The sequence below is a fragment of the Neodiprion fabricii genome, chromosome 4 (genome assembly GCF_021155785.1).
Source record: "Neodiprion fabricii isolate iyNeoFabr1 chromosome 4, iyNeoFabr1.1, whole genome shotgun sequence".
Lineage (NCBI taxonomy): Eukaryota > Metazoa > Arthropoda > Insecta > Hymenoptera > Diprionidae > Neodiprion > Neodiprion fabricii.
This window is the reverse complement of record NC_060242.1, coordinates 15214286-15240875: the sequence shown is the minus strand read 5'-3', so window position 1 is coordinate 15240875 and position 26590 is coordinate 15214286. Positions and strand designations below refer to the sequence as shown.

The following is a 26590-nucleotide window of genomic DNA, read 5'->3' as shown; positions in this document are numbered from 1 at the left end:
CTCCTCTTCCGCCTCGATCCCCGCCTCAAATATCGTCAAAGAGAGAAAGAAATACTCCCAGCATATTTCTGTCCTTTAAATGTTTTCTTCAACCGGCTCATAAGAGCGCTCAGTCCAGTCAGTCCGAATACTGCGCCAGCTTTATCTCTTGCGGGTTTCGGCTCCTTTGCTTTTACTTTTTTTTAACTTTCAACGACCGATTTTCTGCTGACGAATCAAATGGTATTTTAATTCTATCTCATGATACAGGTCTATTTTTACGATACTTAGAATGGCCCTGGATGACCCGATGACCTGATCCAATCTGACTTCTCTACCCGACGAAAATGCAGATAATTCTCTTACGCGATCTGACAAACTATCGTGCCGTAGTGTTCAACAGGTTACGTGCGTCGGATAGCCTTCGGTAAGGCGTAATGGTAGAAGTGATGTATGCTGCCTACGGTAAGGCGTATTGGGTTACGCCGCTGATTGCGAGCAACAGGTGTGATTCGGAAGGGTTACTTGCATCCGAGATCAGCCGTAGAAATTACTAACGAAAATCCCTGACAAAAGACTTGATTTAAATTCAGATAACCTGTTTTATTGCGAATAATATTTAAGTGCTTGAAGCGACACGATACTGAATCGGTTGTATTGCCTCGCAATTACTAGAAATAGTAATTGCTCGTTCGAGTCATATTGACCGTATAATTAACATTTTAATCTAATTTTCCACAAGAAAAATACATGAATCATATACAATCTCCGTATAGAATTCTAATCAGATTCAACAATCTTGCAACAAATTTCTAATTATACATTCGCTGGCATAACGGTGATACGCAACACAATTGCGCAAAGCACAGCAAAAAGAGAAAATACGAAATATATTTTACGAAAAAAAAAAAGAATCAGTAGATAAATTTCATTCGCATGAACTAAATATATCGTTTTGTCGTACAAAACTTCAGTGCCTACTGAAATATTGTACTGAGGTATCAACGAGATGCTGTATACAATCATGTACAATAGATTGGCGCGTAATTACATCTGATCAACAATCGTTGCCATGAGGAGTTGATTTATTTACAGCTGTAACAGCAGGCAAATGTATGTACGAATATCAGTTCAAGCCGACAGTCAATAGAAATTCGTGGCTAACCTCGTAAATAACTTATTAAATACACGGTGAGTAATTTTGTGAGAAGAGAATCATTTCTATTTCTCACAATTTCACATTTTTTTAATCACCGAGTTAAATATAATTACGCGGGTGAAACCGAAGCTGCGGAACGAATTTGTTTAACATTGTACAAAATTTGTAAAACTGCTACGAACTTTCTTCACCAACGTCTGTTTCTCGTTTTTCATCACAATTCATCTCTCTCTGTGAAATCATCGTCCTCCGCGAATTCATCCTCACCAGATACAGTGTCCGAACAGAAGTTTGCCACATCCGTACAGACCTTGACATCGATGTCTTTAGTTCCCTTGCTGAACAACTGGACTATATCATCTTCAAACTCATCAACGATGCCTTCGCACTGAAGAGGGAATAAGGAAACAGGTTTAAATCAAGGTAAAACACGACTTGGGCTAATGATAGTTTGTCACAATTAAAGAATAACTCCGCTCTGCTTACATAGAATTTGAGGCTTTTGTTCAAATCTCCGTCTTGAACAATGTCCACTTTGCTGATGTCAGGATTCATTCCTCCGGTAGGATCCATTATTCTTAGAAGCGTAAGTTGACCGGTTGATTTGTACGTAGCTCTGACATAGTCGTCAAGTTTGGCGCATATACTGTCGAGCATGTCAGAAATGTGCACTTCAGATCTGGCGAGAGGAATCTATTGAAAAATAATATATTGAACAAAAATATTGATCAATCAGAGCGTATCAGCAATATAATCGGGCAAAGAAAATTCAGATCACAGATTGACAATCAGTATATCTTATCGATTTGGTATCAGTTATCGTAGCTGACAGTTGACAGCTGAGCCAATTAGCTATATTTCTATCAATACCAGGCTATCATAATTCTTCTACTCATCTCGGATCAATCAAATTTATGAAATCGAGACACATGGAGAAACGGTAAGAGGCTACATGTTTACGTACAGACTTTTGTTTCACATTTCCATTTGCGTCCAGTCGGTAGTTACCAACATCAATGGAAACTGATGGATCGATTTTAGCTATTTCTGCCTCCAGCTCATCCATGGTAGTTCTGCAAACTAAAGGCAAATAATTATCAATAGATCCAAGATCTTTTGTTCGGACGTTGATATTTTTTTAGCTACTCCTTTGATGTTCAATGTTTTCACAACGGTTAATGAAAACTTTTTTCATTCCTTTCGAATAAAACTTTCATTTTTTCCGCACCTAAACATTGTAGCTGTTTGCTGTCAATTTGCTGACTCTGGGTAAAAGCTCCGATACCTAGGCACAGTACTGATATTATCGTCAGGAACATCATCGTCTGCAACAGTAGAGTAAATAATGATGTTAAAAACAATATCAACAAGTACACAAAGCGACAAGACGAGATGGTCAGATCCCTTCACTGTTAACCTTGAATAAACCCTGGTATATGTGGATATTTATAACCATACCAGTTTCCTGTAAACTCTATCGAAGTCAGAGCTACGCAAATCACCTGCTAAACTTAGGCGAGGAACCTGCACGTTAAACTGCGGCTAATCCGCATAGGAAGCCTGCTTTAAACTACCGTGATCATCTCGCGAACGCACGACACGTGTAATCTCATCGCCCGTTGCCGCTTCGCTACACGCTCTCAATTCCGATTGGTCGACTACTAACGCCCGGCCGCCACTACCGTCCAATGAAAAACGATAGTTTCCTGTGTCGAGCGGTCGAGTGGTGACCGACGGGAATAGAAAGGAAATGAAATATCTAATAAAAGTTTCATTGTTGTTACAGTTGTCAAACTTTAACCGACAAATTTTACTCTGTCAATTGATGAACTATCAAGACTTTCAACTTTTACATTGGGCTTTTGTGTGCATCTACACCGGGTGTCGGGTTGTAATAATTTACGAGGATATTACCGGGATTAAGATGTTCGTTCGATATTTTACCACTTGTCAGTTAAATGCGAGTCGTAGTGGTGTTCGACTTTTGAAAGACAATTTTGCCCAACACCGCGCGCACGCGTGTTTTTGTAGCGACTGGTCGGTCACGTTTCACTTTGTATCGTCGTGCCAACCGGACGAGACAACTTACAGAAATCGACGGCATCGTGAAATAATAAATGTAATTAATTAATACGTGCGAGAAAGGGAATTGATCAGTAGATGTCGAATAAGCAGCGATGTCGATAAAAGCCGATAGGTCGAAATCATTTCATAATCGGTAATAAAACTTTTTAGTGATTTGAAATCGCTGATAAAAAGAACAAAAAAGCGAGTGACGGCTATCAATGGTACATACATACCCATATGCACTGTGGAGAGGAAGGAAAAAGAGGCTCACGCACAGTCCGTCTTCGGTTGATCAGATCCAATTGGCCTGCGTAGCGGAACGACACGCGTGGCCGTACGTACACACGTTTTATTGACGAGTAAAAGGGGTTTCCAGCGATTTTATCATGAATTTGAAGAGAAAATAAGGCAATAACGGAAACCGTAAACATTTGGTCCTTGGTATTAATCATTAATTAAGAAACAAAAGCTGACTACAAAGGACGAAGAGGTTAGCTACGGTATGTTTGCCGGGGATATCGGAGTTCGTAATCGGCGCGCAAACGTCGCTCGGACTGATCGACCAATCGGAGGCGAGCTCGGGCCGAGCCGCGGGCGTCGGGCAGCATGAAAATGCAGCTTCGAGCCGAGGGAAAACAGTTGCCAAGTACGGACGAGTCCATTAGCTCGCGCAATGGGGGTGATCGTCAGTGACGCCGCAGAGTCGATTCCTAATTTAGATGCAACGCGGCTGACGCGAGTCAAACTCCAGCGGTTATTAGGTGAAATAACAGTGAAAATGTGATCCTGGCTCGGTCCGAGACCAGCCTCCGCTTGTCCGTTTGACAAATCGTCAAAGTGTTGTCGGAAGGACAAGCCCGTCACCCCTCCGGGCTCGTTTGAGTTCGGCCGTATTCGCGGCTGACCCGACAGTCTTCAATCGGTCACCTGCATGAGCGGACCAGTTTACCCGTAAGATGTGTCAAGATTCATCACACAAGAACAATAATAATAATCGCTATTTTATTGGTGAATATTTCAAAGTGTCGACGTCAACGGAAAGTGCAGTTTTATACGCTCTGATTGAAATTAAAGTGAAATTCAAGCGGCTGTCAGGTATGTAAAATTGTGGTCATCACTGATTTGAAAAAAGAGAATCTCCCCCCTCCCACGTATGCATTTCACCCTTGAAAATTCACTGACGCAGTCATAAAACTAGGCAATCGTGAGCATCGAATGTATAAAATAATCCGGCACATCTGAGCCAGGATGAAAAAAAAAACTGCGTGTCGCGTATCACCGCGGTGACAGAAATATTGTTTGGGGGGGCCGGGCGGAGTGACATAATGTCCCGTGTTGCGTTACTACGTCATATGGCAAAACTCTAACGTATTTTTCAATTAGAAGTTAAAAACTTCCTCGAGGATCGTGCTCCGTCCGCATATCGTTACTCCCGTTCCTCGCTGCACCGATTTGCATATTTTCGTTGATGTATGAAAATCACGGTCTATCGTTTGTCCACTTTCTTACGATTAACCCAGAGGCAAGCAGAAGGCATATTTGTATAGTTCGAGCAGCTAACCGAGTACCTACAGACTCGTAGCTTCGCGTGCAGCAGCGGGAACACTTGGCATCGCCGCAGCCGCGTTATGGAGAAGAAAACATTCGGATCCGCGGGAGCCTCGTTCGAAATAATCGTTCGTTTCGCGTAATACCCTACCGAGAATAATATGAATCCGTCGGATTTTTCACCCACTTTCATAATTGAAATTTACCTGTTGTCGCATTCTGTCATTGAATAATTTTACTGGAATGAGAGTAGTTGCTCACACGCGTACGCATGCCACAGATTGACAGATGATTACCACGAACTATTTTAGAAAAATCAGAACAGAACATCGCCTACTAGAGTTTTAGCCATCGCAATGCAGTGCGACACGATTCGATTAGGGATGTAGGGTTTTTCATTTAAATTTGAGTGAAAATCGCGTACGATGTAATTTTGCGTGAAAATAATTGAATCACGATGAAAAACCCTACGGACTGTCATGTTGATATCGGTGGCTTTTTCATATAGATACTTTCTTTATCATGTTGTATCCTTGCAGCCAGTTGTGCGACTACTATGTGCGGTGATTAATCTCCTGTAAACAACATCCGTAATTGCAAACGCGTTATACCCGCATTGCGTACCTATGCAATCGGCTGGGTGAGTGTTTAGAGAAGGAATTCATCGCCGAATATATTTGTTGTTATACGTTTTTCGTCTCTGTTTCGAGCGAGAGCCCATCGTTTGGCTCGCCCGCGCGTTTCGCGTAGGACCGCGGGATGCGCGAATGTGAGAGAAGCGACCACCAGCCACGCAGAAACGGAACGCACGCTTCAAATATCGATTCCGGTGCACACGCCGCCGTATAATAACGATGGCTCTCCCTGCCTCGCGCCTCGTGCTGCGTACATCGTCGCCGTCGGGTTTGCGCGCAAAATGCGAAGAATCACCAGGAAACAACGGGGAAAATATACGTGCGCACGCTTCCGTATATCCAACAGCTATTATATTCCAATGCATAATTCACGAAATTTAGTACCGCGTTGAAATGCCAACGATACGAATGTCAGAAAGAGAAATTTCCCAACATCAAATTCAACGAATATTTATTGAGAATTTGCACAACACTGACTACGAAGAAAGCCGCCGCCGCTGCTGCTGCTGTTGCTGTTGCACAGGTACGCGTGATTTGACAGGCCAAGTAGGTAGTTCATCGGTTGCCTGAATAATCTTCGGATACATAAACGCGCGTGCGCACACTGCCACAATAATTCGCGGTGGAAAATCCAAAGCTTTGAGTCGACGAAGGATAGAAGATTGATCGTTGGCTATGTATGTACGTACACTCGATGCAGGACCTCATATTATGGAACGAGAGTATATTGCGTGGGGGAGGAACTACTTTTGTCATATTCTCGTGGCGTGTGCCTTAGAACGGCTCTCTGTCCACTAAAAAGACTGGCTCCTCAGGGCCGTCGATACAAAAAAATTTCTCTCCGTTCCCCTGTCCCTCACCAACTCCCGCGTCGTGTCGCGGTGCAAAGCGCGGGAACCACGGCCTCTTCGACGTTGCGAGTATTTTCTTTAACGAAATTTCGTACCGAACTTTTGACGTCTGCCCCATTTATTCAGGCATTTACTACTTATTGTTGAGAGTATTTGGAATATGTAATTTGTAATTGAACAAACGAAGAAACGTTGTCATATATCTATAAGTATAATGCATATACTTTCATGTGAATCAGATCTTTTAGTAGAACGAACATCAATTACAGCCTAATTGTGACGAATTACCATACATAAACGGCACATCCACGTGTAACTGGGAATATCGATACGGCAATGCCATCAATTTATTCACGAAATAATGGCAAATTGATTGTGGTCCATTACGGCGTTTGATTAGTCATCTATTAACGTCCGTCAGTTCAAAGATTTTCGCCGATTTTGGAGTTTGCGATAAAGGAAGACTCCTGACAAAGCGGATCCATCGAATAATCGCACTATTAATACCTTTCTCTGTCATTTGCTAGCTTCAATGCAAAAGCTTTTCAAAGGTAATTCTGAAAAAAAGAATGGTATACCATACAAAAGTACGATACAGGGAATTGATGGAACGCAACCACGCACAGCTTATACTCTTTTGTACATCTTTTGAATTTTTAGAATCTATTGAATTCAATTAGAAAATTTCACTTCGTCCAATTTGTGGGTATCCCTATGAAACTGATTTTTTAAGTCGCTTGCAATACGAGTACGAATATGTAATACCAAGATAAACGTTACCCAGTGTCAAAGTTAGTGACACATCTTCTCGGGGGGTAAAAATCTGTCATTGTCGAACGCAAAAGTCCCTCATCTCGCGTGTGTGGACTTGGTCCGCCAATCCGTTGACTCCTCTCTCAAACCCGGGCCAATTCGGTACAGCCTTACGTATATCTTTCGACCAGTAGCGTATATTTTCTTTTATCCACGAAAAATCGGGAGACCATCCTTTCAGCTATTCCCCGCATCTTCTGAAACGTAAGACGAGTTAAAATTTCTGGCATTTTTATTTTGACATGTACAAGTTTATTCGCAAAGAAATAAAACGAAATGAAAAATGTCGACGCCACGCGTATGTTTCGCCGCTTGGTACGGCCCTGGCAACGGCGAGGGGCTAAAGGATCAGCGGTGGGGATATTTCGCTCCCGAGCAGCAATAGAAACATACGTATCTGCGACGAACGCGGGCTCGCGGCAACGCTGTATTTCTGATTATCGGGAGAGCCGCGCGCGCACGGTCGAAGGCTCACCTCTGCGTCTCTGCCTCTGACTGGACTCGCGCTACGACGGACGACGTGGCTGCGTTGTCACATTTTTTCGTTAGCGGCCAAAATAAGACCGACTTCGAGGCTTCTTCTCCTTCGTCTTCTTTCTTTATTTTTTTTTTCTTATTTCTCCTTGTTCTTTCCACCTTCCCCGGCTTGTTGATACGTTACACAGATGGAAAGTAGCAAAATAGCAGTCGTCGGAACCGAACTCCCCCACCTGGTATTCCATCCCCACCTCAATATCTAATAACTGACGATGATACAGCTTTTACACACCTCGGGCTACATGCATATATGCGGCAGATAACTACCACGCGCGGACGGGCCTCCCCCTCTCCACTCTCTCTCCCCCCCCCTCTCTCTCCCTCCCCCTCTTTCTCTCCCTTTCCCCACTCCCTTGTCATCCGTACTCGAAACGATAGAATAACGAAGAAATAAAAGAGAATAACCAAAATATCCGGTGAAACAACGGAATCCCTGGTGACGATAGTGTGACCGCTGCAGGAAATGTACGTAAAAATCGAAAGGGCGTGCTCGAGGTGTGGCGACGGGCGTCAGCGTCGATTAGGTGACACAACAAGCCTGGTTGAGAGCGAGCGATGGATGGCGGCGTCGGGCTTGCTTACTCGGACGAGGGACAGGCAGCTAGAGAGAACCACTACCGTGATGCACCCCCAACCTGACGATGATGCTTCGTCCGTTTTCGTCCCTCTCGCCCAGTTCGGTCATTGGCGCTTATCCGAATGTCGACCGTATGTGGCTGTCCATATGGAGACGAGAGAGAGCAAGGTTGCTGTTGTATCGTAAGATATCGCACGAACCCTAGCTTCGATACCTGTCTGAACAAAACAAATACATAGCTATATGTATAAGTGTCCTTCGTGTACTTTTCGGAAAAAGTAGTTTTTTCTATTTTACACTTGAGAAGTAGCTCACGGATTGAGTTTAGCTGAATGCTCCTCCTCGCTCACTTATGTCCGGATGGATGACCTCCTACTGTGTTTTGCGCTGGCATTCTTTGATCGCGTACTACGCTACTTTCAGGATGGATGCGATACCGTTCAATCGGGAGGGAAAAACGTAAAACATTTACACTACGGATCAATGAATGTCCGTACAACGTGTAGAAGATCCGGCTTATCGCGATTAAATTTTGACCTTGATCCTTTACTGCTGCTAGCTGCGGTTCTACTTTATCGAAAGATATTTTTCAAACTGTGAAACACACCGTGATGTTTACGTTATGTGTTTTCAATCATTTATTCTCGTTATTTTCATTAGTGTTATTTAATACCCAATCGATCGACAGGACGTTGTTTTTGCTACTGGTACTGTTGCTGGTGTTTTATTTCGATTTGACAAATTACTTTCCAGAGAATTGCATATGTTTTCGCTCGTCAAGAAAGACCAAGGTAGATTATAGTATTTATACTCACGTACATTTATTTTTTCAATACAACATACGGTACATACACAAATGCTAATATGCATGTACGTTCTTTTAATATTTTGTGATCAGAATACGCTCGGAGGCATTTGATTATTTTTTCCAAGACTTCGCCTATATCGTAGATAAAATTTTTTTCACGCTTCCTCCTGCTGTTCTTGTTTACCACACGACAATCGGAGATGAATTATATTGCTTAGGGATTGAACGCATCACGTAAGAAATGAAAAAGTCTTTGCACGTCAAAATTTATATCATGTGTATACACAGATTATATCATTGTTTACGATTTGATGCCGGTGATTTTTGGCATATATTTAACGGAGATCCGGAAAGAGCTGAATGCGCCTGGATTGATTAATTCACTCACACCCTCGCTGTCAAACGTGAGTACGACGAGCATGTGTGTGCGATTATGTCCTCCGATAGGTTGGTCAAGGGGTGACGCGAATTACCTTCTATATTACATATACTCGATAATACACGCGTCGTCGTTGCGTAGTCGTCCCAGCTTTGCTCGCCCGCGTCTCGAACATGACGACAGAATCACGGCGACGGCGTTGTTACGTTGCCCCGAGTTTTCTCCTGTCGCCTGCCGTCCATTCCCGGGTCTAGAAACACACAGCCAATGAGCGTCGAGTCCTTTGCAAGCGAGCCAATGAGACGCGCCGGCATATACTCTGCGACTTGGAACAAATCGCTGCGAATTTCGAATTGATACAGGATTCAGGTACTTGCATTTGGCATCCTGGAAGATTTTCTTCAACATTTTTCACAATCGCGATGGTACTCCACCGTCTATTTTACCCGAATAAATCGTCCTACCGACAGATCCGGAGAGTGTTGCGCAGTTTCCCGTGACCCAGATAACCAGGGGGAGTTTGCTCGCTGCCGGGAACAGCTGTTGGCCGCATAAAGATGGCCGTCGCTCCGGTATTTCGTTAACCTGCGCGCGCCGTTTGGCGGCCTCCGTCGTCGCCGCTAGTTTCAGGGGCGTGTCCGTGGGTGAAAAAAGGGAGACACCAAACCCCCTATCAGGTCCCGTATTCCGATTAGAACGGCAAAATTTACCGTCCGAACGAGCGTGTCGCGATGGTTTTTCGACTCATTGATAAACTGCTCTGCGTTATCTCTGGAAATTTGTAAATTTTCATCGAACTTGTTCACTCCGTTCATTGGACATATTATCTTACACCGTCACTTTTAAAAGAACGTTGACGTTTCGGTGCTCCCGATGTGCCCACCGTTAGAAATACGCAGAACTCTGAGCGCAAACCGATGTTACCTTAGTTGGTTAAAACGAATGCATCTCTTGTACCAGCAGCCGGTGGGACCGGTTGGCAGGGAAACGAAGCGACGCAAAGTGCCCTCGAATTACGCCCCTGCAGAGCCGCCCCCCCACTCCGATTGCCGTGCACTACCCGTCGGTTCCTTGTTTGCCATACAAAATCCAATAGTTCTTCGAGTACCCCCGTAGCGGTGACAATGTCCCTTGTGGAGATTATCTTTTCCCCCGTGAATTTCCGGGATATTTATAAAATATATTGACTGATCACCTTTATTAGCGAATGAGTGTCGTTGTAGTGAAACGATGATCGGGAGGTGAAAGTTTTTGTTTGAATTGGAATACGCGTGTACGAAGTTTCGCGTATGAATACGTAAAAGCACACGAGACGTCGTATGTTGGAGCATCGTTGTTTCTTTGTTAATTTGATTTTTCCATTATTATTACACGCTCTGTGTTTCACTAAACCGTTCTTATTTCATTCATGGAGTTTTTATTGGTTTTTCGTGACCGGTTTCTCAACTTGTGACTGAAGCAAACGATGATAACGTTGATCGGAATTCGGTACGATACTTGATATCGGGTTGTTGAGTAGGAGTATCGGTTTTTTTTCCTCATTCTTTTACGTCTTTCCTGAAGAAAATTCAAGTGGAGGTGGTTGAAAATTACGAGGCCGGCTTCCTCTCCGGGAGGAGAGGCACCCTGCAGTTCGTTCGCGAGAAACAACGTGAAATGTGTAACGTATTTCTCTTTATTATTGCGTAACAATAGTGCTAAGAGAATAACTTGGAGTTTCGTTGTTTACAATTAGATTATTGGCAGACGACTCGGAGTTTTTATTTTACTCAGTCTTTTCTCTACAAACCGCTAACAACACTGTTATCCAAGTCGCAACCGTGTAGCGAACGAGAGTACAGTCCTCAATATCTAAAGTTCTTTTCTCTTCACACGGATTTCTCGAGAAGCGTTTATTTCCGTACACGTCAAGTTCTGCTTTTCCTTCTCTTATTTCCCATTTCTCTCCCTCTCTCTCTTACATTTCTTCAACTGTACACTACCCCGAACGTTGATCGAAAATGATGCTTTGCAAAGGAGTTGAAAAAACAAAATGACGCTTACCTCCTACTGCTCGCTCACGATTTGAGTCAGGCATGAAACAATATTCAGCGGCAGCTTCTCTGAAAATATGTCGAGCTGAGCCGTGAAATGTGAAACGTTGTCGAAACGTTGCCGATTTGCAGGTTAGAGAACGGTTAAAGAGGAAAGAGTACGTAGTGTCGAAATATGATCGAATTGCACCGAAGAAAGAGATTTTTACCGGTTGTTCGGAATAAATGCACTTTGAAAAGAGTGGGTAAATCGCAGTGCACGATAAAAAGGCGGAGTGAATTTTGTAGAAGTGATGCTAGGAGAAGGGTACGTAATTTTGTAAACCGTCATATCGGGTCCGGCCCCTGGAGACGCTGAAGAGATAGCCGGGCACGCCATGGCAACCAACATATGATTTAGCTTGGACTACACACGCCCGCGTTTTCACCACCGAGTCCCGAGTCTATTTTTAACCTTTTATGCTTTCAAGACTCCCCGAAGGGCACCGAAGCTCGTACCCGCGCTCCCGCGAATATTTTCCATATTTGCCCGCCACCCCCGTTTATCGTTTTGATTTTTAACCACTTTCATTGCTGATATTCCGCGAGCATCCTTCTTTTCTGTCCCTTACTTTCTACGGCTTCGTTTTTTCTTTGAACATTTCTGCGTAAGTTACACGTAACCTTAAATCGGTGGAACTTTTTTTATTTTGGGGGACCGTCATCCAGTGCTGTAATAATTAACTCGTTTGTATGCGGTTTCATTCCTAAATTTACAGTACAAGGAACACTTTTATCATTCTCTGTCCATTGTTTGTCTACCTGGACAAATTTTTATTTCTTTCCTCCCGACTTTCATCAGTATCTTTCGCATTACGAGAATATACCTATGCATTACTTTCAATGTTTACCTACCCTTCTGGTTCCAGCATTTCCAATGTGATTTGAGATGAAACGTACTCGTGGGGTGGACGAGGTAGCATCGGCAGCAGCAGCAGCAGCGTTGAAACATTCATCGGGAGGTGCAGGAGGAGGTGGCATAGGTGGTGGGGGCGGGTTAGAAGTCGGAGAGAACATAGACTACCGTCCTAACAGTGGTTTGGCCATTGGAATTGGGCCTGGTCAGCCAATTAGGCCGATAACTTCCAAGGAGATGCCAGGCAGCATCCAGTTTGGCGCCGTTCAGGCGCAACAGCAATACCCAGTAGCCGTAGTAATGCCTACTCCTGCCCCTTCCAGTGTAAAGGTAAAGATTGTTTTGATAATCGAGAGTCTGCGAAGCAAGTAGTCGGAGAATAATAATTGCCTTAGAAAGGAACCGAGAATGTTCTTTTTAAATTCATGCACATTGATGCAATTGTACTTCCAGAATGATCCAACATGAACGAATTGTCATAAACATCTTTTTCTTTCCTCCTAGTCATTCTGATTGGTGTTCCTTTGTTTCTTTTCGAGTTCAACAGTTATCGTTATACCTGAAATGTGATTGATAGCGATAGCACTTCATTGGTAATTGAATACTGTAGTTGAGTACTTGAACTATGTGTGTAACACGCTAATGGTAACCAATGTATCGATTTTTTTTTCACCTAACAGATCACATGTACAAGTATTTATTGTTTACTTTATAACACAAATATTCTCCAACTTATAAGAGATCTAAAGATTGAGGTTATATAATATTTTCCGAAGCGATAAGGGGCCAAACACAGGTAGAAACAGTGCATTGAACTCTATGCAGTTTTTGGATTTCTCTAGAATTTTTTGTAACTGTGTTATAGGTGCATTCTGGTAGCACAACACCGCCTACGCCCACGGCTCCAGGGAGCAGCTTGAGCGGAGGGGCGCAACAGTTCCAAAGATTGAAGGTTGAAGATGCTCTGCATTACCTCGATCAAGTCAAATACAAGTTCAACAATCAACCGCAGGTAAGAAAGATTGTCAGATATCCAGTTTTAGGTTTATTCTCTTTTTAACTTTGTCGTTGAATGGGACTTTGATAAATGTGATTCTTTCTTGGTTAGGTGTACAATGACTTCTTGGATATCATGAAAGAGTTCAAGTCTCAGAGCATAGACACACCAGGTGTTATTAAGAGAGTCAGCAACCTTTTCAAGGGACATCCCCAGCTCATAGTTGGCTTCAATACGTTTTTACCACCTGGTTATAAAATAGAAGTACAAGCCGACGAACAGGGATACGCTTTCCAAGTATCGGTTAGTATGCCTAGTCCGACTGCTACGCATACCCCAACATTATCTCATCACTGCACAGGCAATGTTGGTTCACCACCCATTGCCAGTCCGCCTACTCAGCCGGCCAAGGCTCCATCCGTCCTTCAAATCATGCAAGGGTGAGCAAGGAATTTTATTTGAGTAGATGCATTTTTTTCATTCTTGTCCTATCCGTGATATTCGACATATACATTCTATCCACTCTACAGATCTGGCAGCATACACCACGCCATTGGAAATAACATTCCAAACAATAGCTTAACCGTTCATGCTCCGTCATCACCGCCGGTCCAATCGTACAACAATTCGCACATAAGCACGGCTCAAGCCCAAGCTGCTGTCAGTCAAGCTTTGAGCCAGGCACAAGATGGTACACCGAATAGTGGTCAGACGCAGCAAAGTCAACCTGTGGAATTCAATCATGCCATCAATTACGTGAACAAGATTAAGGTAGAAATACAATTTTTATTCGTTGCTTTACTTGCAAAAACCTTGAGAAAACATGTCATCGGGTTGTTGAATTTATATATGCATACCTCTTTATAGAATCGATTCCAAGGTCAGCCTGAAAAGTATAAGCGATTTTTGGAGATTTTGCATACCTATCAAAAGGAACAACGCAACTTAAAAGAATCCGGTCATATGGTAAGTGGAGGAGGAGCAGCTGTCGGAGGAGGAAGTGGGAAACATTTAACAGAGGCAGAGGTCTACAGTCAAGTCGCTAAACTTTTTGAAAATCAAGAAGATCTCCTCGCTGAGTTTGGACAATTTTTGCCTGATGCTACGAACCAACAAAGTGCCCTGGTGAGTGTTTATTTGTCAGTTGAGGATAAATTTTTGGTTCTAAATTCATTTGGAAAGTTTGACACAGTTTATTCGTTATGATCGTCTCTGTGCATCCGATTGACATGAAACTGTGACAGGATGTGCATTTAGTTCGCAGAGAAATAATCATTTAATTCTAACTGGTGCCAGTCTGCTATGTTCCAGAGTAACAAAGGTGGGGCGGTTAACGATCATTCGGCGATCGTTAAAAAACCCCTAGGATTGAAAGCGTTGTACAACAGTTCAGGGAACATACCTAGAGAACACAGAGAAAGCGGAAGCTTAAGCGGAGTAGAACGAGACAACAGAGATCATAGAGAGAGGGACCGGGAGAGAGGGGTGGGAGCCAGGGATTTGAATAGCGGTCAGAAGTTTGGTCATAGCACCGGTCAGCTGAAAAGAAGTCCGTCCTTTTCAACATCGGGAACCACTGGCAATTCGCATCACACTCAACACGGTCAGCCACCATCAAAAAAGCACAAAATGGCTACGCTGAGAGATGTGACATTCGCCGATGCTGGAAAATATGGAAGCCTTAACGATTATGCCTTTTTCGATAAAGTAAGTTAAATTATTTTGTGAAACTAAAGACTAATTTCAGTTACTGCTAGATTGTACCAATTAAGATGAATCAAGATACACGGAAAAGTAAACGAAATGTAATTGGTTCATAGGTGCGGAAGGCCCTAAGATCGCAAGAAGTCTATGAGAATTTCTTACGCTGTTTGGTTCTGTTCAATCAAGAAATCGTGTCCAAGACAGAACTCATACAATTGGTAACACCGTTCTTGGGCAGATTCCCAGAACTATTGCGATGGTTTAAAGATTTCTTGGGTCACTCTCCGGACTCCTCAACTTCTATGTCCACTACAACCGGTGGTTTGAACGTCGAAACGCTTCCTAACAATGTCGTCAGAAGTCACCAAGACCGTCCCCAAGGAGATTTGGCTATGGAAATAGATTACTCCACTTGCAAACGGCTCGGCGCATCCTATTGTGCGTTACCTAAATCGTACGTTCAGCCTAAATGCACCGGTAGGACGCAATTGTGTAAAGAGGTGTTGAACGATACGTGGGTATCTTTCCCAACATGGTCTGAAGACAGTACCTTTGTTACTTCAAGGTAAGATAGAAGTTACTATACTTGAAAGGCAATCATATTTTAATTATCGGCTTCAAATAAGTGCATACTTCATGAAATTGTCAATCCTGTAGAAAAACTCAGTATGAAGAGTTCATATACCGCTGTGAGGACGAACGGTTTGAACTGGACGGTGTTATAGAAACAAACGCAGCGACGATTCGAGTCCTGGAAGGTGTGCACAAGAAAATGAGTAGGATGAGCTCGGAGGAGATACAAAAGTTCAGATTAGATGATTGTCTGGGAGGCTGTTCGCCGACAATACACCAGAGAGCTCTGAGGAGGATATACGGTGACAAGGCTGCGGACATTATTGACGGGTTGAAGAAAAATCCTGTTGTTGCGGTGCCGGTCGTCCTTAGGAGGCTTAAAAGCAAGGAGGAGGAATGGAGAGAAGCTCAAAAAGGGTTCAATAAAATATGGAGAGAACAAAACGAAAAGTACTATTTGAAATCCTTGGATCACCAGTGTATAAATTTCAAACAAAATGATGTCAAGGCGCTCAGATCGAAAAGTCTCTTCAATGAAATTGAAACACTTTACGATGAGGTAAAGTCGATTCTACCAGAATTCTACATGTCTTGACTCCAACGGGAACTTGTCTCACCTAATAATCTTTATAATTTAACAGAGGCATGAGCAAGCAGACGACAGTAATGCAGAGGCACAAGGGGGAGGTGGTCCACATATGGTGCTGGCATACAAAGACAAGTCCGTACTCGATGACGCAGCCAATCTCCTAATTCATCACGTGAAGAGACAGACAGCTATTCACAAGGAAGACAAGCAACAGATAAAGTTGCTTCTAAAGCACTTTATCCCTGACCTATTTTTTCATCCACGACAAGAACTGAGCGACGATGAGCGCGACGAAGATGGTAAGTTCAAACTTTGATCTACGCTCTGCAAAACTACAAGCATTTCCCCCTTGCCATTGTTTCGTCTACGTGAATTTTACGTTGAAACTTGCAGATGAAAAAGAGGACATAGACTCACCTGCGTGTAGCAGCTCTCATATATCGTCGTTGACGATAACATCTGGTGGTCTTCACGGGAGTAGAAACAAAGCAGTGGCTTCACCCAACTTTTCTTCTGCACACGTGAAAAGTGATCCAGATCTAAAACCTCCCTCCCATGCCTTATCCGCCGATCCCGAAGAGGCGTACACCCTGTTCATGGGCAGTAACAACTGGTACCTTTTTCTGAGGTTACATCAAATTCTGTGCGAGAGGTTAACAAAGATGTACGAAAGAGCGGTTGCCTTGGCTGAAGAAGAATCCAGATACAAACAACAACGAAAGGAGAGCACAGCGGTTGCATTGAGATTAAAACCAAAAAGTGTGTAATCTCGTCGATTTTCCGCACTTTTGAATTGTTGTCAGTAGCAACAACATTTTGTAATGTTTTTCTTTCTTTTGCTGCAGATGAAATAGAAATAGAGGATTATTATCCAGCGTTCTTGGACATGGTGAAGAATGTTTTAGATGGCAACATGGAAAGCACAGCGTACGAAGATACGCTACGTGAAATGTTCGGCATCCACGCGTATATTGCCTTTACTTTGGATAAGGTGGTCACATATGCTGTAAGACAAGTACGTTAACATAAATTCTAATTACTGAGTGAAATACGGAACAATATATATCATCACAAGTCTTTAGCACACGTGAAATTAATGACGAATTTTTTGCATCCTCTTTCATGTCGATAATATTTTTACGGTGCTTAAACTATTTTTCGTCTGTTTAGTTGCAGCATTTGGTTTCTGATCCAACGTGTCAGCAGTGCATGGAGTTATTCCAACGAGAACAAAGGCAGCCAAAGGAAAGTAGCGGAGCTGGTGGTTTGTGCGCCACTGCCTATCTGAGGCTAGGAGCAGAAACCGCCTACCAACGTAAAGCAGAGAGAGCTATGACTGATGAGAATTGTTTCAAAATACATATTGTGAGTATTTCGTTGATTTGCTTATTTGCTTTATTTTTTTTTTTCTTTTTTATTTTTTTCTTTGTTATTTGATTCCAAGTTTTATTTACCGGTCCTTTATCGAGAACTCTTACAATCATTACGGTCTACTTGAGGCTACTCTCCATATGACAAAATTTCTAAGTACATTTCAACATGAAATCTGCAATTGAATCAATATCGTGGCAAGTGTGAAATACACGTAATTCAAGATCGTGAAGCATATCTGGCTAGACCGTGATTTTAAAATGGATAATGTGTAAGAACCTCCAAGAGTTGTGCATAGATGCATAGCGTATACCCAAATATTAAACGCGACTCATGTAAAATTATATCCGAATGTAGTTTCGATTGTCGTTACCTTGGTTTTGTTAACTTATTGCAGTACAAAAAAGACTGCAAAATAACAATGGAGCTGCTAGACACTGAAAGTGAAGACACGACGGAGGGCGGATGCAGGGACCGAGAGAGCGAAAGAGAACGGCAGAGAGAGGGTATAAGTTCGGCAGAAAAATGGTCGACCTACGTGGAGAGATACCCCGCTCCTCTTGGCCAGACAAGTCCAAAGGACATTCCTACCTCTGTAGACAACGACGCGGCAGCCAATCATCCTGTGAGTAGCGACCAGGCAGGAAGGGGGGGCAGGGGCAGAAAGCGCAAGAACGCTGATATTAACAAGAAGGTATAGGACCACACCCATAATCATAAAACATTGCTGACATTGTAGTTTGCATTCATTTGGGCACCCCGAATAATTTCTGTGTCAAACTGCTGGGAAGGGTGATCGATATTCATCCAAGTCAGATCAAAGTATCGTCTGGAACTTCGACTTCGTCGTTTGTCGTTTCGACATGCAGGATTGTCAATTTAACAGCGGCACATTATCTCTGTACAACAATAATTCAGTCACACGGTACTTTTGCCCAAACGAAATTCAAGTTTGCACATATTTTCATTTAGTGTAAGGTTAACAATGCACTGACAAACTTATCGCCACGACGTGTATTCGTATTTTTGCAGTTAAATACAGAAAACCTGTATCCATTTCATTATTTCTCTACGAAAATTAATTCACACTAAACTTGAACGATGGTCAGGTTTGCAAAATCTAAAAAACGAAGGAACAGTCTGACCCCTGCGATAGCTGAGACGGACTTGGTAGTTAGAATTCGATTAATTCACTTGAATATCTCTGCAAAGCATGATAGCTCTTCAATATTACTCGCGATTTAATCTGACTGCGTTTGCTATTGTCCCGACTGTCGTTGGTCAAATCAGATGATGACATACCTTTCAGTAATGATCGTAGATTTAATGTAGCGGTTGTCCTTATATATACACCACTGGTTTACGCTAATGAAATGTAGCAGAATCAACAATAGCTGTTAATCGGTCATTTCTTTTGTGCAAAAAGTATACCGTGATTGGATTATTGATGGTGTATGCAGAACTTCCTATATGAATGACACTAATATACTAAAGATGTACCTGTGTACGTAACTAATGAATTCTTTTTCTCTTCAAATGTGTCCATAGACTGCGATTAGTGATGAATTTGCATAAATTTTTCCAAAATACTTGTACAAACTCAAAATACCGAAATCAATCTTGAACAAATACCATAAATTTCTCATCTTCATTTGAGTTTTATGTACAAATAACATCATTAATTCGTAACTTTATACATATTCGAGTAATTGATTTTCTAATTTGTCGTATGGGACGGGATCATTCTTTAGTACAATATTTTTAAAACTTTGTGGCAATGTGAGTTCCCCGGTGTATTTTTTATGTATATGCGATATGAAATGATGCTAATCGTTTTCGAAAGGTTAATTTTAATCGTAAATGGTGAAGGAAATGATAGTCTGAAATGAAATCTTGTAGGCTCCGTATACGTGTCTCGTCTCACTTATGGGTGCTACAATCGCTAAGTAATTACGGAACCCCATGTATGATGATTTGATATTCGTTTCAACGACATTTGAGTGAATAATGGGCTGACAGCTAACTTTCACTTTTGCAATAAATTATTATTCGTTGTATAAAAATGTTTGTATACAATATTTGTGATAGACAATTTTTTTAATATTACCCTCAAAAAAGCATATAATAATTATAATGATAATAATCCAGTGACGTCCTAATGGCAAGATGCCTGGTGACCAAAAAGTACTATCGTCGTTTGTCCAAAATCTTTGAAGGAAAGAAAACAGGAAAACGAAGAAATTAAGAGAAACTGTAAATATTGCACCATAAAAAAATTGTACATAGATTTTGATACATTATTTAAGATAGCAGTAGTGTTAATTTGTGAAGTAATTCTTGTCACTCTCATGAGATAGATCGGTGAAGCCTTTTGGAATTAATAGAGATGCCTTTGAATTTAAAAAACTGTACTAATTTATTCACTATGAGAACTAATAAACAAATAATAAGTCAAAAAACTAATACTCTTACATTGCGCGTGAGAGAAGGAAATGAACAGAAAATTTTTGTAAATTTTGTGAAACATCGAAATTTGGACTCCATTAATTAAGTGGCTAAAACCCTAGCGCAGCTTGGATTTTTCTAAATTTCTTTACTTTTCCAATCCGGACTACAAAACAAACAAAATTTCCGATTTTCTAATGTGTAAATGGAGCTTTTCATAGAATTTGTGGAGAAAAAAGATAGAGAAACACATGCTTTGATGTGTAGCGATAATTTTAAGATAGAGAGATTTCGCTGGTTCACCTCTTATATTTTTAATTCAAAATTCACTACTTTTTCCCCTGACTACTATTCTGCTACACGGCTACCCTCTTTTAGAGTCAGATGTTGCCAAAGAAGTGAATTCGCTAGCGTGCAGGATTCACAATTCGCGTCATTCCATGAATAGTATCACTATCTCGGAGAGCTTCCTAAAGGTTTCATTGTAACGACTAGACCACCTTATATGTGCTGACTCGTTAATGGCTATTGATTCAAAACTTTGGTTGAAAACCATCTTCCTGAAATGTTTGTGCAGAAAATTCTTTGACATCTCAAAAAAATCTCTCCTCTCACAGTCTGATATTATGCCTGTGATCACATATCGACTGAATATCAATCAGAGAATTGTCATTGTATTATGGGAAAGCGCAGATGACTATTTTCTTTATCATATTTATTGTCTTACATGCCACTAGCATTATTAGTACGATATTTTAATATACGTTTGAAGAATTAAAAATCTACTTGTCTTGATCTCATTATGCACGTGACCCTTTGTCGAATCGTATGTCTGCGTCTATAGGATACGTACTACTCGGTTGTAACCAAAGATTTGATTGCCATAACATCATTATTTAACTTCAACTCGAGTCCAGCAAGTCCTGTGCGAATGTAGCTCCCTTGTCATTTCCTCTCCCATCCCCCGTTTTCTGTTTCCCAACTTTTATCTCTTTATATGATGAATTTTAATCTTGAAACATATGATAAGATATATATTTTGTAACTATAAATTATATATGGAGTGTGTGTGTATATACATGTATATAAATCAAATTTATATACATGTATATTCATATATATATATATATATATATATTGTATAGAAGAGAGAGATATTGAAATACATGAACAATGCTTTTAAACATGATCGTCTATCATTTTTGTACCACTAAATTATCAGTTTGTCTCCAAAAAAAATTACATTTTTTTACTTTCTTACTACTTTTAAGTTTACCAATTTCTTTTCTCATCAGAGGACAACTTTTGACATTGGTTCTAAAAAAACTTTGCATTGCTATAAATGTAATGGTATCTTCTTGAGTTCTTACCTTTCGCTTCCTCTTACAATCTCAGGTCTTTCTTTATAGCGGAGTCATTCTTTAACAATTTGATTTTGGCTTAGTACATTTTATCCCTGCTATATTCATTCAAAACCAGTTCATAATGACGTACGTATCTTTTTTGGGAAACCAACGTACAGAGAGAATAATATATCTCTTTTCTAACACAACTTTGTGCCACATTCAATGAATGTTGATTATTTTATTGTAAAATCATTGGATCTGGCAGAGAGTTGATACATTTTTTAATTAGTATGCCTAAGTTACATTAGCAGTGTCTTAATAGTTTATTATAATTTTTATATTGTTATACTTAAGAAAATTATGTTTATCCTATGTTTACCACTTTACTATTGAATTATCAACTGGATAAGATTTTACTTCTCTACCTTTTGTATCGCAATCTCAGTAAGAATGTAGGTATTCCGTTTTTTTTTTTTTTCTTTTTTGTTTTGTATTCTTTTTTAACGGATGATTACATTGAGTCTTGTTTTAGGAAATTCATACAGCTCTTTCTCCCGTATCTTCCAGCAACTAGGATTCGAGTTTCAAATAATTGCAAAAGTTGAAAAGAAGTTGACGGATCAAATCTAATAACCAGTAATCTAAGTGAAAATATTGTTTAATTTTAATTCAGAAGAATTCAAGTTCAAATAATGTAGTTTGTCCAGTTTTATAAAGAAAAAGGTTCTCTTGAGCAGTCGTTCGTGAGAAGGATTTGTAGAAAAAAGAACATTGACTTTGTTAGTGCCTAGATAACACATCACTGCATTTGAAAAAAATTACATAATAGCTAAGCTTTAATGCATCTAAAAATGAAGAAGCATTGGATGATACCTGTTTCAATCATACAAAATCTATCTATAGCAAAAATCACTATTGATGTGTATATATATTTATATATATATATTTGTTTTTTGCGTGTAACTGCAATTTAGAAAAAAAAGAATTTCATTAATTTGCCTAGACAGGTTAAGTAACTCGCGAAAAGTTTTGAAAGTCTAAAATTTTTGCTAACACAACATACCTCCAATGAAAAATTTATCAAATCGATTGTCACTACATCAGACTGAAAAAGTTCAACTTCCTGAATACTCCATTAGATTCGACATCATTCGAATGATTCACAGTAAGTTAATATTGAACTGTGATTGTTGTAGATGGATGAAACTGGTTGGAGCTCGTTTGACAGACTTTTGGTAGGTCGCAAGCCCGTATTCCTCTACCGTAACGTCAGAGAGTGGCGAAAACGTGCATCAAGGATGGCTCGGTTGCCATCGTTGAATACCGTTCATTCTGACAAAACACCAGAGTAAGTTTCAGTACGAGCATATCCCACAATATGGCAATGGAATGTATTTAATTAAAAATATTAAACCCTTTACCTAGAATAACGGCTACCGACAAAACAGTTGAAACTTCTTCTGGACTTTTGGAACGGCCGGCACCATTAAGAATGACTGAACCAAGTGACACTGGTGACATAATTAATACCGACAGTACGCAGTGCAGATTTAATCCGAACAGTTACCGGATGCTCTATGTTGCCAGCAAAGAGGCTTTCCTTTATAAGCCAAATTCCTTTACCAGAGCTAGACAGGTAAGATCTTCAGAATGGGCATTGAGTTGGTCTAACAGTTTAGCGGAATGCCTTATTGGTATAAAATTGCATTGTGATTTCAGTGTCATCCGGCGGTGACGAAACACCTGAACTCTAAGTTTCATCAGTGGCTGGCAAGGTGGGCGACGCAAAATGTCGCAGACACGCAGCACCGTTTGTGCCAGGACTGGTTAATGGGTCGTTACGAAAATCTAATACCCCACAGGACACGAGTTGTTACTGATAACGATCAATCTCGTTCTCCTTATCGCCAGTACAATCGATATCGAATCGAACGATTGAAGTCTGATTCCTCAACGGAACAGTGTGCGTAGCCCCTACTTCCCCTGTTACCTCTTGTGAATATGTCAAATTTGAGTGTGAGAAGTTAACGAAAGAGAGTGAACTCAGTGAATCATTGTGAACATAAAACTTAAGGTTGTGTTTTTAGTTTGAAAGATAGGTTTTACTTTTACACACACATACACACACACATTAAAAAGTGAATCACGATTTTAACTACAGACCGGAGGTTCAATACGGTTGTGATGTTTGGTGGCATCAGTCGACAAGAAGGTACCTACGAAAAGCCAACTGTTTCCCAAAATCGTTTTTGATTTGTCGGTTGATCCTGTTCCGAAATGGCAATGAATCAAATTCATGTGACATGGACAAACTTGTCTTGTGGCGGTAGAAAATATTTTTAAGAATATAACAAAGTAAGCGTGAAAGATAATGGAGGGACTTGTACAAACAGTAGAACGTACAATATTATATATACCCGACGTCAGTTGGAACTTTTTACAGGTTGTAATAAATTTCGCAAAGGATTGAAGCTATCTGTTCTGAAAACAATCTTCGATATCAATGTCGAGCATAATTTTTTGATCAAGAGCAATATGAATTAGTGATGGTTAATATGGCCTGTAAATAATTGACCTGTGATGATCGAGTGAAACATTGAAAACCATCAACTTTCAATATATAAGTATTGAATGAATAATAACATCATTCTGATTATCAAGAGATTTTTTAATTTAATTTTAGGTCCGCAGTTTTGGCTTCCATTATTTAAAACAAGGCTCCAGTTGTGACTTGCATTAAACCTGAATTATGTCACTAATTCAATGTTTAAAAATTAATCTTTTATTTCAATTTTTAATAGCATCTCTTCGTGATTCTTTTTTTCGCATTATTTTCGATCGTATATGAATAACGAATCTTTCATAAATCAGTAAGAAACAGTAAGTTATATAACACAATATATTATGTATATACCGCATTTGTTAACATTTGAACATTTTATAATGTGTTCGCATTAATTGAAAAACGGATGGTTCGATATTTTCCTTCGATCTCCAGGCACACCTAAACAGGGAATTCCGGAGACATTTTTTAAAGATCAAATCTGGCTTATAACCAATTGAAAGGTATCCGCGTGATTGAGAGCAGCAAAGCTGGATCCTTTAAAAGGATGGTTGACTCTTCTAAGATTGTTATGTGTATAATAAAATGAGTGTGATGGTGAATTTAATTTTATGATCTGTACAAATCTTTCATATTTAGTATTTTATAAATATACAAATATCCTAAATCTTCTGAGGACGACGATAAAAAGATGCTTAGGGTGACCAGTGTGCTTTGATATATTGAGAATAAAATGAGCTGTAGGATGGTAACTCGAATTGTACAGAACAAAATTTCTGACGCTGTCAATTTTAATAGTACACTGTACATTGAAGGTGGGATATAAAATTCTCTTGAGCTTTTAGTTCTCTATACACGCTGGTATAACAAGTAAGAAACAGTTGTCTCAAAAAATTGTAATCGAGGTGCTATTAGATTAAATTTGCATTTATCTGAGTAGCAATTTTGAAATCGGACGTGAATTACATTCAAAAGTTCTGAGTGGAAAGTTCTGATAGTTTTGCGAAAACAAAATAGAAATGAACTCTGTTTATCAACAAAGTCAAATATCGTTGCTGGAAAGTAATTTTTTGATCAGCTTTGAAGGATACGCGTTTAATTTTTTATCTCTAGTACCTGAAGTATAGGCATTTGAATCTAAAGCAATAACATTTTTTATTCACAAGATGACAACATGGTTTCTGCTATGTTTTCAATTATGTACATACATATATACATATATATGTGTGCGTGTATATGAGGTATTCCACACCAACACTACAAATGATTTTCCCTCATCATTATTGATTTCGTTCATAATTTTTTATATGATTATCCTAACTCTAAACAGCACTGCTGAATTATTTCAAATTCTTCTCTGCAATTTTTATTTTTTCATCATTTTTAAAGATCAATAAAATTACATTTTTGAAATTATCTAAATAATTCTCAAAAATTTTTCGATCAAAGACAATTATTTCAGGCTAAAATCGGTAGTGGAAGCCATAATTTATATACTTATTTGTCTAATTTCATAAAAATAAAAAATCCTGAATTTGTTTAATTTGGTATTTTTATTGGTACTTATTTATTTGTATACACCAAGCGGACATGTAGACGATCGGTTCAGAACAAATCCGGAGGTGTAAACGTTTTTTTTATATTTGACTGATTTAAAACAAAAAATAAAAATTCTTTAATTTACTTAATTTAGTATTCTTATTGGTAATTATTTATTTTTATGCCCTACATAGATGATTATACACGTACAAAAATGAATAATTACCTATCAAAATAAGAAGTAAAGCAAATTTAGGAATTTTTATTCTCTTGAAATTAGTCAAATAAATGTTAAATAAATAGTTTCCACTTTCGGATTTGGCCACAAATGTTCGTGTTTGGTCGAAGAATTTTTGAGAATTTATTTCAAAACTTACCAAATGTCAGTCTGTTTTGATGTATAAACATTTATAAATAAAACTGTTGGAGAGAACAATCTGAAATAATTCAGGAGTGCTATTTAGAGATAGGATAACTGTAGTAAAAATTGTGAACGAAATCAAAAATGGTGGGGGAAAATCATTTGTCGAGTTGGCGCGGAATATCTCGTATCTATGTATATACTCGTATGTATACATGAACATTTTCCTATTTTTGTTTTGAAAATGAAACAAATGTAAAATAATTATATCTTACCTCTGATGAACAGAATGTAACGTTATTGTAATAACTATCACCCTCTCTAAATTGTCGTTACTAATATATTTTAACAGTGAATTGTTACTCTTAAGTGAATACCCACGTTTTGAAAACTTTATGGACAATTTTATTATTCGAGATAATTTAATGCTAGTATAGTATTTCGCACAAAATGATTATTATAAATAAACTTTGAAGAATAATACTGTCTTATCTGTTGAACAAATATTATGTTTGTACAAGGACGATATCAAGTACATAGTTGGTAATTATACAGGTAATATTTGATGAAAGCTAACAATCGAGATGACTTTGTGTTGTTGGTGCAAAGTGATCACCAGGATCATCTAGGTAATAATTTCAAGATGCTGTGGATGAATATTCACTGATCCGAATGCAGAGAGGGCTGTTGATGTCTAGATCCTTTTACTCGCAACAACCACTGGGCTACTTCAGGTAAGTAAAGTACTAGTGATTTATGATATATATGTACTGTAAGTAGTCGTATTTATCTACTTTGATACAGAATGGTATTGATCGACG

The 26590-nt window shown here is 39.8% G+C and overlaps 2 protein-coding genes across 20 annotated transcripts; one reads left to right on the top strand and one right to left on the bottom strand.

Annotated features, from left to right (window-relative positions):
• Nucleotides 1-561: 561 nt before the first annotated feature.
• LOC124179673 (protein seele) lies at nt 562-7784 on the bottom strand. 12 transcript variants are annotated; one of them, XM_046564343.1, is made up of 6 exons: nt 7528-7784; nt 7020-7249; nt 2367-2463; nt 2103-2218; nt 1625-1831; nt 562-1526 (listed from the first exon to the last, which is right to left on the bottom strand). In XM_046564343.1, exons 3-6 carry the CDS (start codon nt 2458-2460, stop codon nt 1353-1355), a joined length of 591 nt encoding a protein of 196 aa, XP_046420299.1. In that variant the 5' UTR covers nt 2461-2463; nt 7020-7249; nt 7528-7784; the 3' UTR covers nt 562-1352. The 12 variants fall into 12 exon arrangements, with proteins under 12 accessions (XP_046420299.1, XP_046420301.1, XP_046420300.1 ...); XM_046564345.1 differs by having other exon boundaries at nt 7005-7249; nt 7528-7763; XM_046564344.1 differs by having other exon boundaries at nt 7020-7246; nt 7528-7763.
• LOC124179654 (paired amphipathic helix protein Sin3b) lies at nt 3926-26250 on the top strand. Of its 8 annotated transcripts, XM_046564274.1 has the most exons (18): nt 3926-4300; nt 8050-8348; nt 12295-12611; nt 13147-13293; nt 13390-13718; nt 13809-14049; nt 14146-14403; nt 14575-14985; nt 15099-15547; nt 15640-16114; nt 16197-16443; nt 16538-16903; nt 16990-17159; nt 17315-17509; nt 17913-18209; nt 22503-22654; nt 22732-22942; nt 23026-26250. In XM_046564274.1, the coding sequence occupies exons 3-18, from the start codon at nt 12315-12317 to the stop codon at nt 23275-23277; spliced, it is 4497 nt and encodes a 1498-aa protein (XP_046420230.1). In that variant the 5' UTR covers nt 3926-4300; nt 8050-8348; nt 12295-12314; the 3' UTR covers nt 23278-26250. The 8 variants fall into 8 exon arrangements, with proteins under 8 accessions (XP_046420230.1, XP_046420232.1, XP_046420231.1 ...); XM_046564276.1 differs by lacking the exon at nt 8050-8348 and having other exon boundaries at nt 14590-14985; XM_046564275.1 differs by lacking the exon at nt 8050-8348 and having other exon boundaries at nt 16990-17150.
• The last annotated feature ends 340 nt before the right edge of the window (nt 26251-26590 follow it).